A 16,608-nucleotide genomic window follows, 5' to 3' on the forward strand; every position below is an offset into this window, starting at 1 on the left:
GTTCAAGGAGCTCCAAAACAGAGCCATCTGCAGAGCTTGTTTTGCTGAGTGTATAAAGTGCATCAAAGTCAGCCACTTGTGGATCCTATGCAGGAGGCCTGAAGTTTGAAGCAGAATCAACATAGTGGTATTGAGCTCTCTGTGGTGCTCCAGAGGTGTGGAAGACAGGAACCTCCTCCACATGGTGCACTGGAGGAAGCTGATGTGCAGGGTGTGCTTTCACCAGTAGGACAGCTCTGTTTGTCAGGGATGCACCATCCCTCCTCTTGTTAAGGAGCACTTCCCCCCAGCTGCATTTCACTCTTGAGATTGTTTTGCTGTTTCTCTACTTCCTTCTTAGCAGTGAAACCAAGGCAGGGGTTTTGTTTGCCTTTGCTGGAGATGAGGTAGGCCACCAAGCAGTCACGTGGCCCGTCCCTGACACCAAACTCATGCTCTTTGGGAATTGTAGTTCCTCTGCTGAAAATGATAAGTGATCCAAGATTCCAGCACTAATCCTAAACAGTGTTGAAAACAGTACCTGTTGAGTTGCCTAAATAAAAGCTTGCAGCTTGGAGCAGCAGAATTTATGCAGAGGAGCCTGTGCTGTGAGCTGGGGTTAGCTGCCTTGGTGTGATACAGACTCAGAAGGGAAAACAATTCCTTGTAGAGCTGAATGTAGATCTGGACTTGAAGTATGCTCAGGTGAGGAGAGGTGACTGCATTGTAATTTCTGTTAAAGTGATTTCTTCAGTCACTTACAAAGCTGGGCTGCTTTCTAATCCCTCTTTACTAAATGGTCTGGTTTCAGTTCTCAGTTGAATTCTGCAGTGCCCTGCCTTGGGGAGGCACTGGAGGTGCAGCACCAGCTCAGTGCAGACTTTGGCCTGTGCCGGGAGCAGTATTTGCAGATAGCCCTGTCTGGCTGACAGTGGAGTTGGCACAGCCTCCCTCACAGCAAACAGTCCTCTCCAGCTGAGCTATCAAAGGTCCTGCTCCCCAGAGGTGTGAGCTCCCCTGATTCAGCTGGGCTGGAATTACTCCTGCGGCCCCTCTTCATGGACTAACACAAGAACCCACAGAGCAAAGTGGCAGAGACCTTGTCACTGTGGTGGTGTTTGCTGGCTGCTGCTGGAAGAGTGCTCTGAAATAGAAGTCTTAGAAGAAGGAACAGACACAGTGGCTGTTACAGATGAGGTGTGCCTTTTCTGAAAAGCAGAGATGTGATTCAGTGCACATGCTGGGGAAGAGTTTGTACCACTTCAGCCCAAACAGGCTGCAGCTTGCTGATTTCATTTTGCTTTTTCCAGCTCCTTCCCTTGCCTGACTCAAATCATGAAGCCAATGGCCCTGCAGCCTTTACTGCTGTCACTGGGCTGTGCTGCAGTGGTGTCCAGGCACTCAGGCTGAGGTCATGGCTTTCTTATTGCAGTCCAGATGAGTTGTAAGACCAGACCTTCTCTGCATTTTTGTGGCAGAAACTAGATAAAGGAGAGTTTTGAGAGCACTGAGGAACAGCAATGAGGGCTTCAGTGTGCTATGGCCGGTTGCCTGCCTGCTGACACAATGGTTCAGGCAGACAGGAGCTCCTGTGCCCACCCTCCAAACTATCTGCCTGCAAGCTTTTAGTGTGATGGGACTAACCTTTTCTGCTGTCTGGTGGGGCTCATTTACTGGGGCCTGGAATCCTGTGTCCACAGTGGCTTTGTGACATTCAGACCAGGACTCCCTTGTACTTGACCAGCTTGGAGCATGTGTGGAGCTGCTTCACATCTGGCCAGGCCTGTCTAGTACAGATGTGCCCTGAGGGAAAGAAATGGTGGCTGATTAAATGCAGCTAAAAAACCCCCATGCTGCCAAAGATTTTCCTGGGAGCCCTTGTAGGCAGAGGCCTGGAAACACCAGAGATTTGTGTGTGACCAGGTCACAAGACCTTTCAGATAAATAAAACTGAGGTGATTGTACAAAAGCTATTTTTGCAAAGTGAAATCTGTTCAGCAACCCGGGGCCTGAGTGGCTGCTTGTTTCTTGGCAGCAGAGCTCCAACGCCTGTGATGTGCTGCCACTCATTCCTGGCAAGCACTGAGTGTGTGCTTTGGAATCTGCCTTCATACATAGTCAGTTTCAAGTTATTTCTATAGATGCTGACTGTAAAATATTTGGATCCAGCAGCCTGTATTACCTTACCTAACTGGTTCTCTTCCATATATTCAGTGCCACAGATCTCCCTGCCTCTTCCCCAGTTGTATCAGCTGCTCCTGTGATTGGGAGCTCGTTACAGCTATGGATTGTACTTTGGAACAGAGCTTCTAAACATAGAGGAGGCTCATCAGTGGAACAACTGACTAGTGGGTGGCACTCAGGCAGAGTGGCATATGCATTCTTTCTCATTTTCTTTGCCCTAAGTAAAGCTTTCACGCACCCTGCAATGTATTTTCCCTCCCTCTTCTCGCCCCTGCTGGTTTCCTCCCTGTCACCTATGCTTGTGAACAATGTTTTGTATATTCTGGCCCAAATGTTGTCCCTGCTTAATTTTCACTTGTCCTTTCCTAGCACAACTCTCCATGGGCTGCACTGAAGCTTTGCTTGCATAAGAATTAAGAACTTGTGAATTGTTGCCATTAGTAAAATCTGTTCAGCCTTTTCCCCTGCTCCTGGTGGGGAAAGAATTCCTGTTGTGCTGCCTCCAGTCTGGGCACAGTTAAGAGAGCATCTTGCCCTCAGGGGTGGATTTATGGAATGGCCCATGAGAAATCATGGCACAGTCTTGTCCTCCTGGTAAATGTAAGTGAACTGTGACTTGTGTAAGTGTGATGGCTTGTCAGAGGTCACACAGAAGGGCAGTGGCAGCCCATAATTACACAAGATGTCCTTTATGCCAGTCCCTCAGATACAAGAGGTGTCTTGTAAAGCTGCCTTTGCCTCTTGATAGTTATTTTTTAAGGAAGATTTTAATTACTGCACTTCTGTCCTACTCTGTTAAACACCTTCATTTTCCTCTGGCCTGTTTAGTGCTGAGGCTTTGCAGTATCTGTACTGTCTGAAACATCTCACCTGATCCTATCTCTTTGACTCACTGAGGCCTTTTGAGTTGTTTAGATCTAAAACATTTGTTGCCACAGCACCGCTTCCGCTGCGAGTACCGAACCTGCCTCCATGTGGTATCTCAGCTAGACATTGTACTTCACATCTCCTTTAGGGCAAACACTGATTTTTTTCATCAACAAACTAACCCCCTTCCCCACTTCAAATCACACTAACAGTCTTTTATCTTTCTGCATTCAGAGAGAAAATCAAGAAGGGTCTTAAGGATTTGGAGGAGGTGAAACCAGCTGGTGACACATACATACACGAAGGATTAAAACAGGTAGGTTTTTCTCATCTTACTCAAAACAGCCTCTTTTCAGCCTTTGGGTAGCACCAGCAACAACCTGGAACACAGATGCCTGATTATGTGCCTCAGTCTGTTACACTGAAATCAGTTTGGTTTCTTAAGAGGTCTCAAGATTGCCCAGACACTCTGCAGATCCCTTGCATCACAGAGGACTGCCGTGTGGAGTTTCCTTGACTTGCTCCCTCACAGTAGAGAGCAGTTTTGTCGTGAATGTGGCAGCTGGCACAGCATACCAATGGCATGGGAAATAGCCACACACAGCTCTGTGAGGCTGGGATACTAACAGTGCCTTCTGGAACAGAATTTACTACATGGATCAGCATTTTCAAGACAAATAGTCTTAATTCTGTACTGTCTTAATTATGGAGTTCCAACTGCCTGTACTTTCCTGAGATATGGGCAATTGAAGTATACTTTGTGATTTTACTGGAAGACTCAGGCCCTGAAGGTGAGGGATGAGGTGAGGAGCTGGGTTTCACTGCTGTGGATAAAACCTCCAATTCTTCCTTTATGCTTAGGCAATTTGGAGGCTGAAAAGCTCAGCAAACAGGTTTGTTACTGCCTAAAAACAGCGGCTCACTGGTGACTGGGAAATCCTGATGAATGGTTTCCTTATCAGTGGTGAGCTGAAGGGAGGCAGAGCCTTGTCACGAGAGATGGGTTTGGAGAGGAGGCTGAGCGTTGTTCCAGATGCTGTGCTTCCTACAAGACACACCTTGGTTAAGAGCTGAGGTGGACTTTGACAATGAAGCTGGATAAATATGTTTTTGTTTTCAGGCCAACGTGCAGATTGCGAAGCAAGGAGCCTCAAGGTTTTCAAGTATCATCATTGCATTGACAGATGGCAAGCTAGATGGTCAGATTCCCTTGTATGCAGAGAAAGAGGTGAGCACTAGGTGAAAAATGTGTGTTACATTCTGAAGAGTTTGGGTGTTGCCTGTGGAATGAGAAAATGTTTATTCCTCTGTTCTATTCTGGGGCAGGCCAAGAGATCCAGAGAGCTGGGAGCTAGAGTTTACTGCGTTGGTGTCCTTGATTTTGTACAAGAACAGGTAAGAATTAATGTTTTAGATCACTGGGCAGCACCTTGTCACAGCCTTTTATACAGCTAATGTTAAGGAACATAGACATTAATTTTGCTTACATCAGGCAGGATAATGTCTTGTCTGGCTCAGATCCTCAGATGTGTGCACAGGCATGAGTAGAACGTGTGGGTGTCACTTGCATTGCCAAGAGCCATCGGAAATACCCTTGCTAAGTGGCAGCTGCCAGGAGGGAAGGATGCAGGCAAAGCCCTTTTCATTCAGATGGCAGCCAACTGAGGGCACAGGCCACATGAACAGAGTGGCTATAGACAGCCTTCCAGCAGCTGTGTAACAGCAGCCTTGGGATAAGAAAAAGAAAGGCAGGCTCGTGTCCTTCCTTGGCCGAGAGCTCTTCTGGAGTTGTCTATGTCCTTATGAAGGCTGCAGCTGCTCCTGCACTGTGAAAGTGACTGCACTGACTAAGTATACAACAGACCTCTCTTCTGGGAGGCTTTGTAATGGAAGGCAGAGCAAACAGGGAAGGCAGTTCTGGAAAGAGTTCCAAAGTAGCTGCCAAGATAGCAGTCCTGAAAGGTGTCTTAGTGTGGTGGTCTGACACAAGGGCTCACTGCTGCAACATTTTCTAAGCTGCAAGTAGGATTTAGCAGGTTGTCCCAGTTAGTAAAGTCATGGCTAGCTGAGAGGGAACTGAAAATTTTCCTTCTCTTCCTGGAGCTGATGGGAGTTGTTTTTAGATACCTATTCACATCTCCAGGGTGAAAAGCAGTGTGGCAAATTTAGTTTTGCAGGTGATTCACTTGTTTGCACATGTTTTCTCTCCAAAGCTGGAAAAAATTGCTGACACAAAAGAGCAAGTCTTCCCTGTCACTGGAGGATTCCAAGCACTTAAGGGGATAATCAATTCTGTGAGTATTGGGCAATAAGCTTCATGCTCCCTTGCAATCACAGCCTGCTCTGCTGTCCCACTTGGTTTATTATTTACTGCAGTTAGTTGTGCACAGACCTGTGTAGAGTTTGAGTAGTCCCTACAGGTGTGGTGAGGTTGGGGGGGGCATGAATTAAGGAATGGCTGCTGTAGGTTTAGTCTGAAAACAATTGAGTCTCTTACTCCAGGAGAGTTGAGAGCACCTGGTTAAAATCCTTAGGAGCGAGTGCAGTGTAGGAGCTGCCAATTCTTCCTATACAGAGAAGCATTCTGAATACATACTTCAGCCTTGACCTGAACCACTTGCTTGCCCAAGAAGTGCTGAAGCTTTCAGTTCCTCTTCTTTAAAGCATGCCGTGAGAAACTCCTAGCAGTGGGATGAGGCCATTCAACTGCTTACTCTGATTTGCAAGGGATCGAAGCAGGAGCAACATTTTGGTTGTGATCAGTGGTTTGACAGTATTTTGGCTGTGGGATCCCAGTTTATTTGCCTTAAACTACAAGTGGTGTGTTTTATTGAAGGTTAACAGTGCTGCTGCTGCATGTAGGCAGCAGGAGGGCAGAAGTCAGGCCAGAACCAATAACAAAATCCTTTTCCTGGGAGAGATCTCACTTGAATTCATTTCCCTTTCCTCTTTTTTTTCTAATGAAGAGAGGATACTACTCACCCACAGGATATTACACAGCCATGAGTTTATCACTTCCCTTGAATAGTGTGGGGTTTTGTGGAAGTTAATGTCACAGTGAAGCAACTTACTTTCCTTCTTGGTGCTTAAAATAAATGTAATTTCAGACTCTTCCTTGCACATTGTGAAGAGCTATAATCAACCTTTTCAATCAGTGACATTTCTTTTCCTGCAAAGACAGTACAGCCCATGTGGTACTGCTTTTGAAAAATCTCATGCTTTGCCATTTGAAGTCTTACAAGAATGAGCTAGTGCTAAGTGGTGCAACATGGAAGCCACAGACTTACAGAAGAAGAGAAACATAATGAGAATGCCTTGCTTGGACATCAGCTTAGCACTGGCAGGGACTGTACAGTAAACTTGAGCTTTGGGTGTACTGTTCTGCAGCTAAGGGGCATAGCTCCTTTAAACTGTGACTGAGCTCCTGAGTTGTTTAGGCTTTCATTTAACAGACTGCAGCTGGAATGCACATTTCAGCGCTTGGCTTACTGCTATTTCTGTCCTTAAAGACTCTCACATCGTGGCTGTCAGGGCTGTGGGAAATGTATTGCTGATAAATAAAGGAGCACAGGAAGGCCTTTCTGATAGGAAATATCAACTGACATCAGTCTTACCTGCATCAGTCTCATTTGTTAGGGTAAAGATCAAACAAAACTGGGTAGTGCTAGTGATTTGATAGCTTCTGGGAGTGCTGGAACATCTCCAGAGAAGGGACATGAGGATGAGCAGAGAGCTGGAGCTCCTCTGCTATGGAGTCAGACTGAGAGAGCTGTGGCTGTTGAGTCTGGAGAAGAGAAATCTCCAAGGAGACCTTATTGTGGCTGCAAGCAGGCTGGGGAGGGACTTTTTAGGGTGTCAGGTAGTGATAGGACTAGTGGGGATGGAGCAAAACTAGAAGTGGGTAGATTCAGATTGGATGTTAGGAAGAAGTTCTCCGCTGTGAGGGTGGTGAGACACTGGCACAGGTTGCCCAGGGAGGTGGCTGAGGCCTCATCCCTGGATGTTTTTAAGGCTAGGCTGGATGTGGCTCTGATCAACGTGATCTAGTGTGAGGGGTCCCTGCCCATGGCAGGGGAGGTGGAACTGGATGATCCTTGAGGTCCCTGGCAGTTCTGTGATTTGTCTGTGCTGGGCTCAGTTGTGGCAGTTTTTGGCTGCTACTTTGTTCACTTGCAGCAAATTCCAGGAGAGTGAAGCAGTTCATCTTCAGTTGTTGATAAGAAAAAAGGGATGCTTTGTCAGAGGGTGTCTGCTAGTACCTGCTGCTGCACTTGTGTGAAGTCTAAGCAATTAGATCAGTTTATTTGCTTTGAGGAGGTCCACAAAATAAGTTTAATTGTGGCCAGGAATTAATGTTGAAGGTAGTTGGGATTCAGAGAAAACCTAGCTGGGGTGCTGATAAGCTTTCATTGTGTTTTGAGCACCTTAGTTCAGATAAAATCCCAACAAAGCAAGCAAGGATTTCAGCACCACTATGCTTGTGTTGGGTTTCTGTTGAATGGTATCAGCTGAGGGCTCTGTGGAGAGAAGAGTGTTTGGTGAAGTTTCCAGCTCTTCTGGCATTGCTCATATCTGGCTTCACAAAGTAGTAACTAAAGAACACTGTCATGGTGAATGTAAGCAGGAGTTGCTGGAGGCGAGGTGCTAAGGCTCTCAGGAGCAGCTCACTGATGTGGTTTGGTTGGTAATTACATGGAGCATGGCCTCGTGAGCAGCCAAGGCAGCGTGAGCTGTAAGGCTTTAGGAGAGCACAATTTACATCACTGTGACAGCTTTGCAATATGTAAGGAAATGAAACCCATTCTTCTTTCCCTTCCTGTCCTGTGTGTGATTTGTGTTACATTGTTACTTATTTAAATCTGCTGGATAAAGAACCATTTGGGAATTTATTGTTTACTTGGTTAGACCTGAGGCCATCTGCCCTAACCAAAATAGCACCTTCCTGCCTGCTGCTGGGGGTGGGTTTGTGTGGCTGCACATCTCTTGATACCAAGGTGCAGTCTGGAAGCAAACTAAGCCAAGACTGTCTCACCTGCATCTGAACAGATATGGTCTTGGGAAGCCTTGGAGCTCAGTCAGACTCACACTTGCCCTAAGGGATCACTTTCTGTGGGGTGACAGAGACTGTGGAGCTGACAGCCTTGAGGGAGTTGGATGCTATCTGCAGCATCAGGTAAACTCTTCTCCATAATGTAAAAACCAGGGCTGGACACCCCTGTCAAGGAGGGCAGCAGCAGATGTTTGTGTTCATAGAAGCAGGGTGTGTTCCCTTTCCTAACACTGCTCATTTTAACTGTTTGATCACTTCTGAAACAATGAATGGAGGAGTCCTGAGAGGCAGCAGTGAAATCAAGGAATTGGGAGCCAAGGAGCTGCTAGCACTTGAAGTCAAGACAGTGTCCGTGGTGAGGTTGGAGTTTCTGTAACGTTCCCAGAACACTCTGAGCATCATCTTGCATTTCCAGTTCCTCCTGCAATTCTGCCATGCTTTGCCTGCTTTGGTGGCACGTTTCTCTGCATGAGGTTTGGGTTTTGTGTGCCACATTCTGGAAACCAAATCCAGTGAAAGATCCCTGCTTCCCCTTTCGCTTAAGCAGACACAAGTCCTACTGATTTGTGAGTGAAAGTTGTCTGGTTGTCTCTGCAGGCAGAATTGGACAAGGCTTGTGCCTTTAAAGTTACGTTAATGGAGCTCTAGAAACATTATTAGTGTGTGACAGTTCTAAGTAGACTTAAACACGTTCTTATACTAAAGTGAGTTGGCAGCACTTAATCCAGGAAGTTGAAATATATTTGTACTTAAGAAACCCAACAAAACTTATCTGATAAGACTAGAGGAATGGATACATGCAGAACTTGAGAGGAAGGAGCTGATTTAGAAAGAGCTGACTTTAGAAAGAGCTCAGTCTAGAATTGTTTTGTCTTTAGTTGTTGGAAAATTTCTGAGGAACTCTACCTGAGAAAGGTTAGCAATACAAGTGCTCAGTTGTTGAGCTCTCTTTGGCTTGCTCACTTTGCAGGTGTGCAGCTTCTAGCACCTGACCAGGCACTTCTCATCCTGGATGTGGTGACAGCCATTGCCACCACTCCTTAGCCAGTGTCTGAGCAGGGAGAAGGGGCCATGCAGGCTGTTGGTAAGGCCTGGTGAGAAGCAGACCTGTGTCTGTGTGCTGTAGTCTAACAAAGTTGTCAGGGAAAGAGGCAACCAACCCACGAGGGACAGTGAGCTGCTGCCAGAGAATGGAAAGAGCAAAGCCTGGTGAGTGGTGGTCAGTTGTGGTGAGGTAGGCAAGAGCTTTTTCATTGTAGAGCTCACTGCAATGACTTTGCAGCAACCTGCTCCAGCCTTTGCATGGGTCAGCATTCTGGTAGTCACAGCACCTCAGGTGTGAAGCTTTGCTGAGCCTCTTATAAGCAGCCTGTGCCTCAGTGGCCAACCAGCCTGGTTATTGAGCACTGATCGGGGGCTGTGCTACTTGGAAGCAGTCGATGCTGTGCCCTGAGTCAGCTCAGCTCACTGGAGCTGGATTTCCTCTCTAGTCTACCTTGCTTACAGTCTGCTTCCCCCTTGCTCCTTAAACTGTCCCACTCAGCTGCAGATGAGGGGAGCAGGGTCAGCCAACTGGCTGCACGCTGTTGAGATTTTTCAAGAGCAAAATCAGCTTAAACAGTTCATTATCAATTATACATCAACTTAATTGGCTCATTTCCTGTAGGAAGAAAATATGCTCAGTTTATGCACTGGGAACCCAGGAAGCGAACTATTAAACATGTAAGGAGGTGGGGGGAGGAGAAATGCAACAAGTTGTCATTAAAAGAATTATTCTGATTAAATCAGTCATCTTCTGTAATGCCCTTGGATGGTCTAATAGCCAGGCTGCGCTGGGTGCAGGGTTTAGAACTGACGCTGTGCTTTTCTTTCCGTGTGACTGAGACCCAGTAGATAGTTTTGGGAATTACTGCATGTAGTTGTTAAAAGGAATCAATGGCCTGGAATAGAATGCTTTCTGCTCTACCCTTCACTGCTGTGCAGCCCTTAATTTGACATTCTCTGACATATTACAAACCATATAATGTTCTCCTGGAGAACGGAGAGCTTGATAAGCCGGCAACAGAACTGACATGGCTCCAGTTTGCGTGAGCATGCATGTGCCTTGTGATTTGGATTTGATTTGTCAGCTCTCCTTGCATGGCTATCAGCTCTGTTACATAAGGGATGCTGTAAAACTTGCTGAAAATGAAGCACTGAAAAGTCCAAATGAAATGTAGTGTTTCCTTAGTGATAAGTTTCTTTGAGCCAGATTTTCCTTTCTATTTAAAAAGACCAAAAGCCCAGGCAAGTGTTTTCCTGTTAAGGAAAGCCATGGTTTGTCTTGATTCTTATTTGCATTACTTGAAAACTAATGGCTTCAGGGCTGCTCTTAGTTTGAGGGTAAAGGGTCTGGTGCTGTTAAAATACACATCTCTTATGACCCACGGTTTTGTCATCTCCATGTAGTTTACTCGGTGATAGCAAATGGGGAGGTGCTGCTTGGGCACTGTGCAATTAGAGTGTCCTCACTCACCTGACACTGCACCAGGCTTCTCCCTGATGGATATTTTGTGCCAGACCATATGTCTCAGGGATTATTTTTTTTTTCCATTTAGATAGGGCACACAACAGCCACCTTCCCCCTGCCTCCTTTAGCCTGACTCTGTGCACAGCATTGCTGAGCGGGGTCAGGGAGCAGGCTGGCATGGGCAGCGAGCTGTAGTAGGAGCACAGATGTTTGGCAGCAGACAGAGGTAGATCCCATCAGGTATTAGCTGCTGTAGTCCCTTTGCTGTGACTTCTCTCTTTTAACCTCCTTCAAGCCTGACTCGTAACCACAGTGTAAGGGGGCAGAAATCCCATTCAGGTTAGAAACAACCCATGAGTGGGGGAAGCCTGTAACGCTGCTGGTGTGCATACAGCCTTGGTTTTTCACCACCCTACTTTCACACATGGTCACTTGTACATGTTGTAAGGCTCAGTGAGTCCTGATCTGTGGACAGTCAGCATTTCATTCTCTAGGAAAAAGACAGAAAATGAGTACATGACACCAACTAAGCACTGTCTGCTTTGCTTTCTATCTTATTTTACTGCCTCAGCAATCTGGGGGTGGGGGGGAGAATGTTTTAAATTACAGGGGGTGGGAAAAGGAATAAAGCTGCCAGTTGCAAGTCTAAATGACTCATAGGAAAATAAACCCACATGGGAACATGGGCCCAGCTCATTTGATCAGCAGAAATGAAGCAAGATCATCTTAGGAACTAAACTAAGCACCTGTGTGAACTCAGTTGTGATTGGTTCTGCTCAACTCATTCTGAGCATTCCTTGGTCAGTACTTGATGGGAGCCAAAGGTGCAGGCAATCCCTAGCTAGGAAATAGCCTAGGGAACCCCTCCTTGCAGCTGACAGTCCAAAGAGGTTTTGTCTGTGTGCACAGATCCACCTGAGCCTAGCAATGCTGGAGGTGGTTTTCAGTGCTCATAGGTTATTGGACACTGTTTGATGGGGTTGCTGTAGGATGTGCCACTGTCCCTTCCTGCCCCCCTTGTAGTCCCTGTTACTCAGTTCAGTGTCTGTCCTGCAGTAACCATTACAAGGTTGTAGTGGCTAACTAGAGTGTGTTTACCACTGACTGAGGGCAGAACTAAAGGAGGTGCAGCTTGGTGGGGTGCAGGGCTCATGGCTGGCTGAGAAGTGTGTGGCACAGTGTGTGTAGAAGCACATCCTCCATGTATCACATTGCAGACACAGCTTCTGCAGCTTGAACCATGTTTGCAGTTTGCCATAGGTCCTAGAGCTGCTTTCCTCATGGTTGGATGTGTGTTGCTCACTAGGTGATGTGTTTATAGCATGCCTAGGGAAAATGATGAACCCCACATTTGGAATGGAGAGAGGAAAACAAAAGGCTTGAAATCTCTATGCAAAAGCCACTGGAGTTGATTTAGCTGTTTGAGTATCACTGAAGGCTTTCTGTGGTGCTGTTTTGCCATCTTCCTGAGTTGTGCAGCACACCTTTAGGAGTGAGGGCACACATGACTCAGTAGTACTCAAGGCACGAGTGCTGCACACAGTACCTCTGCAGAAGCACTGTGGAAGAGATTCTCTTGCGTGTTGGCACATCTTGCACATGTCTTGCCATCCCTCAGTAGAACACATAAGATCATTTTTAAAGGTTGAACATTCTTTTCCTCCTTTAAGACTTGTTTCTGGAAGTAGCATGTTAGCTGCCTTTTTCTGTGCATAAGTTTTCCTCACAGAACCAGATTGCCTTCCTCTGTGAAGAGTCAAGGCAGCTTGGTTTGGGGTGGGCTTCCAGTGAGCAGTGATGTAAGCAGAGGGGTGCATGTGTGGAGCTAAACTGTTGGGAGTAAAGGACGGTGGTGACTCTAGAAATCTTGGCTTGCTCAAAATGAGGAGCCTGCCAAGTCTGATCAGGTGTCCAAGAGCTTTGCTCCTCCAGCAGCTCACACCAGCAAACACCTCACCCCCGCTCCCCCCGAGCGTTTCCTAGTTTCAAACAGTGAAGTTTAAAACGGTCACGGTGGTTCGGTAAAGAATGCAGCTGTGCTGACGACCTGCCCCAGAGCCTGAGCTCAGCCCACAGATGTGGGGAGGAGCAGATGCCAGGCCAGTGATGGTTTATGGTGCCCATGCTGCCAAAAACTTTTGAACTGCAGGCTGGGGCTAAGAACAATCGAATGGTGCTGTGAAATAAATTGACACTTAGCATATTTGGTTAATTGTCGATGTACAGTTGGGTGCCCGTGGCTCGTTACTGCTGCATTGTTCTCACAATTTCTTGGAACGTTAAAGTCATTAAAGTGCTGGAAGGGAAAGTTGTTTGAGCCTGCCTGTAACACTGTACCGCATGGTAGGGCTCTGCTCCGCAGTATGTTCTGAGTGCGTGGCAGTCACAATACTTCAAAAGCTGCAGGAGCCGTTCTGCTTTGCTGCTTAAATCCTGAGAGCTTCTAAGAGGCAGCAGCAAGCGTGAAGTGAGTCAAAGCAGAGCTGGCCGCAGCCTGTGACAAGAGAAAGAGGCACTGGAAGCTGCAGAGGGCTTCTTTCCTGCAGGAAGAAATGTTTGCGTGAGGCAGGGGCGAGATCTGTGCCAAGGCAAAATGAATCCACAGAGGTGGAGTTTGCAGAGGCTGTAAGCACTAACGAGCCTTACATCATCTTGTTCTCTGGCTGCCTTTTGGCAATTCCTTGCAGGGACATCTGCCTTTTCTATGCTAATGTAATTACTGGTGTAGGTGCATTGTTTCTGCAGCTCCAGCCTAACAAAACAGGATCCCGTTTCTCTGTTCAGACACCTACAGGTCAGAAACCGACAATGTTTCTGTAAAACATCTCTAATTGAATTAAATGTTTTATTAATGACAGAAATGCTAAACTGCTGATTTAGGAAGTGGGCTGTGAAGTTCATGTGAGCCTTGGGGAGCCTTCTGGTGGGAAGTGCTTAGCAATTCAAGCCACTTGATAAGGGTTGAGAGGGATCAGAAGTACTGCTTAACAATGAAGTTATTCGCAGAAAAATTCCCCAGGTGAAGAGTGGTCCCAAAATGCAAAGTTGGTAAAGTGTCTGCAGCTGTTGTAAGAAGAACACACAGGTGTACTTGCTTGTACCTGAGGAGGAGTAAAGTGGCATTGAGCACACAACTGTGGCTTGTTAGACTCCAAAATAGCTTGAGATGGACAGTGTAGGGCTTGAAGAGAAGATGGGAATAGCAACCGCTCGGTAGATCCTCCACAGCTCTCCAGTTCTGCAGCTGGAAGACAACGGGACACGGGCTCACAGGTTCCAGTTCTGGTTTGCACTTTGGTTTGGGGGAAATGTATCTTTGTGGGACAGCTCACCTTCAGGGAGGAGACCAGCAGGAGGGAGCCTTTGTAAGCCCAGGAGAGCACCCTGTATTTGGTGTGGAGCTCTGGAAATGAAGTGGGTCACATCACCTCTCTGAATCTCTCCCCGTGTGCTGTAAAACTAAGGCAGTTTACAGTCTTAATGGCACTTATTTTCTGTCAGCAGAGTGCTTAACTGGCCCATTCAAGGATGGCCTTATATAGTGATTATTTCAACTCTTCTTGTGGGCAGTAGGTCTCTAAATAATGAATTTGCAGTGCCAGATCATTCCCTTGCTTATCCTGAACTGGAGAAGGCCAGGAATGCTGCCAGCAGGACAGGCAGAGAGCAGCAGTGGCACTGGCTGTGCTTGGTGCAGTCAGTGGGGGTTGACCCTCTGCAAGAATGCTCTGGTTTTCACTTTGTGTAGCGTGGAGATAGGAATCCAAATGCTGAGTCCTTTTTTGGAGGTGGGATGGGATGCTCAGCTGGCTTGCACTCAGCTTGAAGCTGCATTTTTTCTAGAGCTCTCCCTTGCTGTCTCAGCAGGGGTAGGTACGTGCACAGTGGCTGCTTTTGAAGTGCTCCTTCATGCTTGTAACTGGAGGTTGAAGCAAGCAGCAGTTTGTGGGGAGACAGGAGATCAGAGGAGGCAGGCTTCTCTGGAGGAGCTCAGCTTGCCTTTTGTCCTAACAAACATGTACTTGCCATTGCTCTGCTGGACCTGGATAAGTAGCAGCAGGAATCACTGGCAGGCAGAGCAGGCAGAGTCAGAAAAGGTGCATTTAAAGGAAGGAGAGATGAGTCAAGTAGGACAGAGTGACCTTTACTGACATGGTTAGGCCAGCTGGGGAGCAAGCACAATTTTGGCAAATGGAGGTAGAGAGGGGACAGTGACAGGACTTTATACTGTGCACATGACTGCAAGGACCTGAACTGATTCCAGCTGGTAGGTGATGTATGAATGTCTGCTAAAAATAGAGCACTTATTACAGGGAAGGCTGCATAAAGGTATCAGGAAAGTTTTCTGAGAGGAAAATTGAAAGCCACTGGGGGGTGGGGGGGAATCACACATTATCATGACAAGGTGGAAGGAAGCTGAACTCAGTTGTTTGTGTTTAATCCTACAAGCTTCAAGAGTCATCAGAAGCCCCATTAGCTGCTAGAGCAGGGGATTAACATTTCAGTACTGGGTATCACAGCTCCCTCCTGGGCAGCAGCAAGGAGTAAGAGCCCACAGCCTGGCTGTGGGAAGAGAGCATGGTCTCCCTGTTAGGTTCCAGCACAGTTGTAGTCAGACAGGCTTGACCATTCCTTTTTGAGATGAAGTGGTCTGCAGTAACCAACCCCTGGGTGCTGGTTGTGCCTCTGCTTAAGTGACCATTCTGTAAATGGTGAAATGTGACTTGGCTAAAGCTAGGGGTGGTGTCCTAGACCTTTAGAAGTACACATCAGTCAAAAGTGTCTAGTTCCTCCTTGGATTTCTAAATCACCTGTAGGATTATTGTTTTATCCCAGCCTTTTGGAGGAGTATTCCCTGACTGGTTGGAGAACCAAAGCAGGCTGACTGGGCTAAGAGTGCAGCCCCCAGTTGACAGAAGGCAGCAGAGTGGAGAACACTGTATGCTCCTGCTCTGCTGTGCATGGGGCAGGTTGCCAGCACTTGGAATAACTTGCACTTGGCTTGACCCACAGGTTGCTGGAATACTGCTTCTGACTGGATTTTGTTTTGGATCAGGCTCCTTGTGACTAATTTTTGGCTTAAACATTAGAATTTTGATTCATGGAAAATGAAGTTTGATACCTGGGCAGATACTTCAAGACCACAGTCAGGCATCATTATGATTTGAAGACTGCCCCATATTTAACAAACTAATCCAAGTCTTATGAGCTCTTAGGAGGCTTCTCTGTGCAGGCCTGCAGAAGTTTTGTGTTGCCAAGGCCATGTCCTAAGTTGTGCACATGTATCTTTTAGGGACAAGCTTTTGCTTTAAAAGAGTTCTCACTGGGGTTGCACTCCAAAACCTTGTCTGACCAGTTTCCTCCTTTGCAATAGGTTTTGAAGCAGTCATGCACTGAGATTCTATATTTGGAGCCATCCAGTGTCTGTGTGGGAGGTAAGTTTTTGTCATTTTAAAATACTATCCAGTGCTTACAGAACTGTCATTTCCCTGCTTCATCCAAAGAGAAGCCACCAGGTCTCTAGAAAACAGAAATCCTCAAGGAATTTAAACAAGATCAGATCCTTCTGCTTGACTCATTTGATCGCTCAGAGGAGCTGTCTTCAAGGGCTTGCTCCCATAGTTTAGGTCATGCAGGTAAACATCTAAGACTCCTTTATCTGCTTCTATCCCATTAGACTTGCTCTGCACTTGTCCTCTTATTCAAAGCAGTGACACTCATTCTGTGACACTCAAATAGTGCTGTACCCATGGTCATGGAGCTCAGTTCTGGGAATCCTGGTAACCAAGGTCCATATTCCAATTCATGGCAGTGTTTCTAGTGCCCTGCCCCAGATTTGTGCAGTGCAAGCAGCAAAGCCTTTGGCTGTGTTTTTGAGCAGCAAGTGGCAATGCATTCATAAGGTGGAAGAGCTGCACAGAATTTTGAGGCCTTTCTTCTCTCCGTGTTTCATGATCCACACAGAGTTTGAGACTGATCAAAAGAAGGTTGTTGCAAAATCTCCTTTTTTGGTGCTTTT

The 16,608-nt window shown here is 46.7% G+C and overlaps 1 protein-coding gene across 1 annotated transcript in view; it reads left to right on the forward strand.

Moving 5' to 3' along the window:
* The window catches only part of ANTXR2 (ANTXR cell adhesion molecule 2), a 79,587-nt gene that overhangs the window by 5,227 nt on the left and 57,752 nt on the right, over positions 1–16,608 (forward strand). Inside the window, exons 3-7 of the mRNA XM_054172627.1 lie at positions 3,265–3,346; positions 4,151–4,258; positions 4,357–4,425; positions 5,244–5,324; positions 15,964–16,024. Coding sequence (XP_054028602.1) covers positions 3,265–3,346; positions 4,151–4,258; positions 4,357–4,425; positions 5,244–5,324; positions 15,964–16,024 — 401 coding nt within the window. The remainder of the gene's footprint in view (positions 1–3,264; positions 3,347–4,150; positions 4,259–4,356; positions 4,426–5,243; positions 5,325–15,963; positions 16,025–16,608) is intronic.

This window comes from Dryobates pubescens, chromosome 24, assembly GCF_014839835.1.
Source record: "Dryobates pubescens isolate bDryPub1 chromosome 24, bDryPub1.pri, whole genome shotgun sequence".
In the NCBI taxonomy this organism is placed as follows: Eukaryota; Metazoa; Chordata; class Aves; order Piciformes; family Picidae; genus Dryobates; species Dryobates pubescens.